At 58.9% G+C, this 6,418-nt stretch overlaps 1 protein-coding gene across 1 annotated transcript in view; it reads right to left on the reverse strand.

Moving 5' to 3' along the window:
• Nucleotides 1–6,418, reverse strand: part of LOC102238946 (glutathione S-transferase Mu 1-like) — a 19,022-nt gene that overhangs the window by 7,734 nt on the left and 4,870 nt on the right. Inside the window, exon 4 of the mRNA XM_014534671.1 lies at nt 6,106–6,181. Coding sequence (XP_014390157.1) covers nt 6,106–6,181 — 76 coding nt within the window. The remainder of the gene's footprint in view (nt 1–6,105; nt 6,182–6,418) is intronic.

A 6,418-nucleotide genomic window follows, 5' to 3' on the forward strand; every position in this document is an offset into this window, starting at 1 on the left:
CAGGCACCGCGCGTCTCACGCTCCCCACCCCTGGGCTGCAGCGCCTCCAAGGCCTTGGAATCCCGGCCGCCCTACGTCTTGCAGACCTCACTCTCAGGGGGTGGGAACACCCAGGGCAAGGACAGGGGAGGAGATAGGGCCTCCGTGTCCCCGTCTTGCACTTGGGAGGACCCAGCTCTTAAGTCTTGTGTCTAAGAGATAAGAATCCAATGAAGCCCAGCTGGTGTGGCTCAGTGGTTGAGCAGCGACCTGTGAACCAGGAGGTCCTGGTTGGATTCCCCATCAGGGCACATGCCTGGGTTTCAGGCTCTTCCCCAGTGGGGGGTGTGCAGGAGGCAGCCGATCAATGATTCCCTCTCATCACTGATGTTTCTCTCTCTCCCTCTCCCTTTGGAATTTAAAAAACTGAACAAGAATCAAATGAAAATTAATCAATTGGCTTTATGGTTGCAGTTGTTAAAATCCAGAACCAGCCCCTGCAAAGAGGCAGGGTATTGAGCGCAGCCCCAGAAATGGCCTGCCCGCCAGCGAGGTGTCCCCGATGCTGACCGGAACAGAACCGGGAGCACAGTGGTCACACAGGACGTGGGGGTGAGTGCAGTGGCGCCAGTGCAGCGGGAAGAGGTGGCCTCTGAGGGACCAGCCACCTGCGCTGCTGCAGAAGCATCAGACGCGGGGGTGGGAGCTCCGCCAGGAGCCAGGGCACTCCCCGCAGGACCGCAGTGTGGGCCTTGCAGACCCGCAGCTGTCCAGGCCCGCGGATTCCAGCCCCGACCCTGGATCCTGACACACATGTGCTTCGGGGTATGAGTGGCTCAGGCGGCTTTTGAGGTCCCTCTGTGATCTGTGGCCTGTAGTACCACCTCCACAAGAATATGTCCTACCGAGAGCCATGACGTGTCCAGCTCCAAAGGTGTCAGAAATGGGAACAAGATGTCTCACCCAGGATCCCCAAGGACCCGCCACTGCCAGCATCACCAGTCAGACGCTGGGGCCCAGCAGGGCCTGTTGGAGTGAGCTCGGTGGCCAGGAGGGATTAAGACAGGACACAGCAGGTGCGATCAGGCTTCACTGGGGCTCAGCAGCTGGGCAGGGGCCATGCGGGGGAGCAGGGCCTGCACACCCCCAGGCAGTCCTGGTCTGCAGAGCAGAGGTGGGAGCTCAGGGCTGTCTGGCTCCTCCAAACGGAGCAATCACCGAAAGGACGGTCCGTCCGATTGGCTTTGTGCAGGAACAAGGGGTGCTGCAGAGCTCTAAAATCCTGGGGAGCTGGGATTGGGGGTCCTGCGTGGGGGTGAAGGAAAGAAAAGGAGAAAAGAACAAGACAGCTGGTTCCGCGGGTTCAGGGAGGTCCAGCTGCTCTCGAGTCCCGGTGTGCTCCTCGCTCCCGTGCCCTGCCCTGCACTTCCGGGCACTACTTGTTGCCCCACACGGCGATCTTCGTGTAAATAGGTGCTGGGAGGAAGCGGCTGGACTTCATGTAGGCAGCGATCTTCTCCAGGCCCTGGGGGGGTGGGGGGTGGGGAAGGGAGAGAGGCCAGACCTCAGGGTCTGCTGCCCCCCGCCCCCGGAGCTCACACAGCCCCACTCCAGACACTCCAAGTTCAGGATCCTGGCATAAGACAGTCTTCCTGGGGTCCCAGTTCCGCTGAGTTAACTCTTGCAGTTTCCTGTAACTGGTGTGATATCTTAGGCACAGTTCCCACATATGAGACCACACTGTGCTCGGGGCCTCATAGCCATTAGAGACTGTGAAACAGGTTTACAACATTCCGCACAACTGCCTACAGCAAGCATGTCAAACTCAAGGGCTAAATAAACATGGCATGCGGCCTGCAGGCTGCAAGTTTGACATTCTTAGCCTACAGGATAGGTTCTGCTCTCACCGTTTATCAGGAGGGAAACTGAGGCACACAGCGCTGAAGCCCCTGCCAAATGCTCACACAGCTGTAGGGGGGCAGGGCTGGAAGGCAGCCTGGCTCTCCCTCCCACCCTGTGCTCTGCTGCTCTCCCTTCCTCCCTTCCTCCCGCCCACACAGGAGGCCTTGGCCCTCCCCGTCTGTACAGACTGTCTCCTTTCTCACAGGGAGGCTCCCGCTTCCCAGCGGCTGCCCAGGAGGGGCCCCAGGCAGAACAACGGGCTCAGAATGTGCCTGAGCAGCTTGCAGAGCAGGCCAGGGCTCACCCATGACTCAGCAAAACGGGGGTGAAAGCTGATAGGAGGGTGTGGAGCAGCAGAGCCGGGCCCTACGAGTCCCCTCAAAGGAGAAAGTCCAGCTGCTTGGCCTGGTTCCTGAGCCCAATCTCACTGGGCCCCGACCTGCCTCATCCCTGTCCACCTGCAGCCAACCAGGCCCTGGACACACGGTGTGTGTGAGCACCATGTTCCCACGACAGAGCGTGTCCAGTAACTTCTACAGGATTCGAAGGGCCTGGGACTGCCCGTAACCAAGGCCTGGCCCCCACAGGCCGAGGCTGCAGCCCACAGCTGTGCCCCATCCCTCCCAGCCAGTCAGTCCGCCGGCTCTTGCATAATATCCAAAGCTGATGGCCCTGGACCCGAACTAGAGCCGATGGGAACTGGCTGACAAAGGAGATCTTTTGATGGGGAGGGGAAAAGGAAACAGACTGTGAGCTGAAAAGTCTGGGCCTAAGGATGCCTCAAGTTCCCACATCTGTGATAAAGCCCACTTTGTTTGTTTTTAATGTATTTGTATTGATTTCAGAGAAGAAGGGAGAGGGAGAGATAGAAACATGGACGATGAGAGAGAATCAGTGATGGGCTGCCTCCCACATACTGCCCACAGGCGACCCAGCCCACAACCTGGACATGTGCCCTGACTGTAAATCAAACCACGACCTCCAGGTTCATAGGTCAACGCTCAACCACTGTGCCACGCCGCCGGGCAAAGTGGACTTTATTGATCATCTGTGAGTTCACTAAGGTAACCAATGATGAGCTGTGAGATGAGATTTAGGCCGTGCACTTCCACCTCCTGGGTGGAACTGCAGGACCACACAGCGGGGATTCCTCCTGCACTTCCTCACTGAGACCCAGGAGGCGAGAATAAATGAACCACCTCATCTCAGAAAGTTCCTTGTGTAACTGCAGAGACGGGGAGAGGGCAGGAAAGGAAAGTGCCCACCACAGATGCCAAGGTAAAATCCTTCTGCAGCGGCAACCACACTGCAGACCCCAGCGCTGGCGACAGCCCGGAGATCTCAGCACTGCCCAGAGGGCACCCCAGGCTGCAGAGCTGTCTGGAGACAGGGAGGAAACAGTGTCTTTGGTACTTCATGTCATCCCCACCGCATCCCAGCTCTACTCATTTCCTACATACACACTCTGAAACGTCCTACCTCCTCCACAAAGTCCGGAGCTGCGACATGCAGGCTGGAGGAGGGCCTGAGCTCGCCTTCCTGGCACAGGAAAGGGGGGCCTCTGCCTGCTGCCCATGGAAGCCCCCGCTGACTGGGGGCCCCGCACCAGTGCCAGGGCTGTGACCCAGTGGACTGGCTCTGTGACCTTGAGTAAATGACTTACCCTTTCAGCCTCATTTCATGTCATTATTTGTTAAAGGGAGGTAATAAATCTTCTACCATGTAGGAATGTTCTAAAGGTTAAACTCAATATATGTAACACGCTGTGCACAGATCCTGGCATAAAGCAAGTCCTCAATGAATGCTAGTTAAGCTTCATTTTAGCTCCAGGACTAGAGAAGCATCAAGAATAAGGGGGAGCTGGGCCGGCGTGGCTCAGTGGTTGAGCATCCACCTATGAACCAGGAGGTCACAGTTCAATTCCGGGTCAGGGCACATGCCTGGGTTGTGGGCTCGATCCTCAGTGTGGGGTGTGCAGGAGGCAGCTGATCAATGATTCTCTCTCATCATTGATATTTTTCTCTCTCTCCCTCTCCCTTCGTCTATGAAATTAATAAAAATGTATTTTTAAAAAAGAATAAGAGGAGACTAAAGAGGTAACATAATAAGAGGATCAGTGGGATCACCTCTATGCGGGCGACGAAGTCTTTCAGGTTCGGGAATGCATCCAGGCACCTGGGCTCAAACGTGCGGTGCAGGTCTAGAACGTCGTAGGCCAGAAAGTCCACGTAGGTGAGCTGCAGGCAGGCACAGGGTGAATGGGCACCAAACTCTGAAATGAGGAGCGTGTCCACTCCCCCACCCCAAAGCCTTCCCCGTACCTTGTCCCCTGCAAACCAAGACTTCTTCCCCAGGAACTCTGAGAAGAGCTTCAGCTTTTCAGGGAGCACCTTCAAAAACTCGGGTTTCTGCTTCTCCTGAGGCACAAAACGGCGGTCACCACCCGCGCCAGGGACTCCCTGGGCAGAGGGCAGGCCTCCCAGGGCTGTGCCCAACTGCCACAGTGGGCAGCCATGTCCTCAGCTGCACCTGGGTCAGTGCCCAGGTTATAATTTAATCCAACCTGTGGTCATTGCACTCCTCCGGGGTACCACCTCCCGCTGGGACAGGCAGCTGGGAAGCACAGAGAGATACCAGCCTGTGCCTGACCCTGTCTCCACTCATCTCCACACCCTGCCTGGGCCAGACCCAGGCGCCGGGGAACCTGCAGAGCCTGGACCCAGACGGCAGGCAGATTGAAAGAAGCAAAGAGCTAAAATGGCCCAGGGAAGGGCATCCCAGCTGGTGGGTGACAGAAGGACCCGTGAGCACTTTCTGGACAGACGGGGAGAACCTGAGAGACTGAAAGGAAGGAGTGAGGGGCCCGCAGGCCCTGTGGGTGCCCACGCCGCCTCCTGGGAAAGTGTGCTGATGCCCAAAGGTGTCAAGGAGGCGGGGCTAACAAGCTGCACACACCGGTAGGAACTAAACCTCGACCGCGGGAGTCTGCACTCTATGCGAAGATTGAGGGGAACTGAGTCAGAGATTTCATTAGAGGCACTAGGGGTCTGAGGGTCACTCTGCTGACAGGACAGGGACCAGCGTGGAGGATCAGAAGCTCCAAGGAGTTCAATGGCCAGTAGAACCATGCAGATGTGACAAATGTGTCGAAGCTCCTATCAAAGCCTGCCCACCCCGTTCAGCAGGAGGCAACTCACGAAGTCAGGGCTGTAGCAGACCCTTGCCAGCTGATTGGCCGTGTCCATCACCTCGTTCTCCAACATGTCCACGCGGATCTTCTCCTCTTCCGTCTCCCCACCTGTTGACACAACAGGGGCTCAGCCTCAGCCTCCCACCCCACCAGCCCAGGGCCAGGGCCGCCAGTCCCCCAGCACCCACCCCAGCCCCACTCACAGAGGTTGTGCTTGCGCGCAAGGTAGCGAAGGATGGCATTGCTCTGGGTGAGCCTGTGAGCCCCGTCAATCAAGTAGGGCAGCTGTGGGGGGACAGAGGCAGGTCAGGAGGCCATGGGCCACCCTGAAGCCCCTCCCTGCATCGGGGGCAGAGATGAAACCTGGACTCAGTGTCTGTCACATGAAGGAATGAGCTGCAACACAGCCTCATGGGAAAGCAGCAACAAGAACCAGGGAGCTGGGGGCTGAGCAGAGGCCCTGGGTCCCAAAGCCTCTGTCTAAGCCGGGAAAGGAGCCTCAGAGTAGAGGCAGGTTCCCTACGCCCACCGCCCCCCACTCCCTGCACCTACATTGGGGAAGTCCAGGCCCCGCTTGAACTTCTCACTCAGCCACTGGCTTCTGTCATAGGCGGGAGCTGTGGTGGAGAAGACAGAGTGAAGGGACCACCTCCAGCCCAGCCCCCTCTCCCCGGGGCCCACCAGGGAGTCAGGGGCCCGGCCCCTGAGCAGGGGAGTCTGGAAGCTGAGCACGGAGTCTCTCTCCCGGGTTTGGGGGAAAGAACGCTGAGAAGTCCCAGGCACCCCATGGACCAGGCTTCCATGAGTGCGGGCAAACCCAGGGGGCCATGGCGGTTACTGACACAGGGGCCCAGCCGGCCCCCTCCTGCCCTGCCTGAGGCCAAGGTCCACCCTCAGAGGGTGAAGGAAGGGGCAGGGCCTGCTCCGGCCAGTGGAGGGCGACAGAGGGAAGCCACAGGTGGCCGGGCACGGGTTCTGGGGACCAAATCAGCAGGAGTTGGGCCGAAGTCCGAACGCGACGGGGATGCCATTACCGTCCCCCATCGTGTACTTCTTCTCCTCGTACTTGGAGTCTGTGTACTCCAGGAGCAGGCGGATGGCGTGAGCCAGCTGGACGGACGGAGGGACAGAGGTCAGGCCCGACTCGGGGCTCGCTCTGCTCCAACTCCAACCCCCATCCTCTCCCCCCAACACATAGACATCCCGGCGCCCGCGCCGGCGCCCTAGCCCTGGCGCTGACCCGCCAGAGGACAGGTGGTGATGTGGGGAGGGGGCTGGGCTCCAGGCAGCCCTGGGGAACCTTCAGGTGGAACCGACTCCTGCTGCTCAGCACCTCCCCGCCCGCCC

Source organism: Myotis brandtii, unplaced genomic scaffold (genome assembly GCF_000412655.1).
Source record: "Myotis brandtii unplaced genomic scaffold, ASM41265v1 scaffold131, whole genome shotgun sequence".
NCBI classification, from domain to species: Eukaryota; Metazoa; Chordata; class Mammalia; order Chiroptera; family Vespertilionidae; genus Myotis; species Myotis brandtii.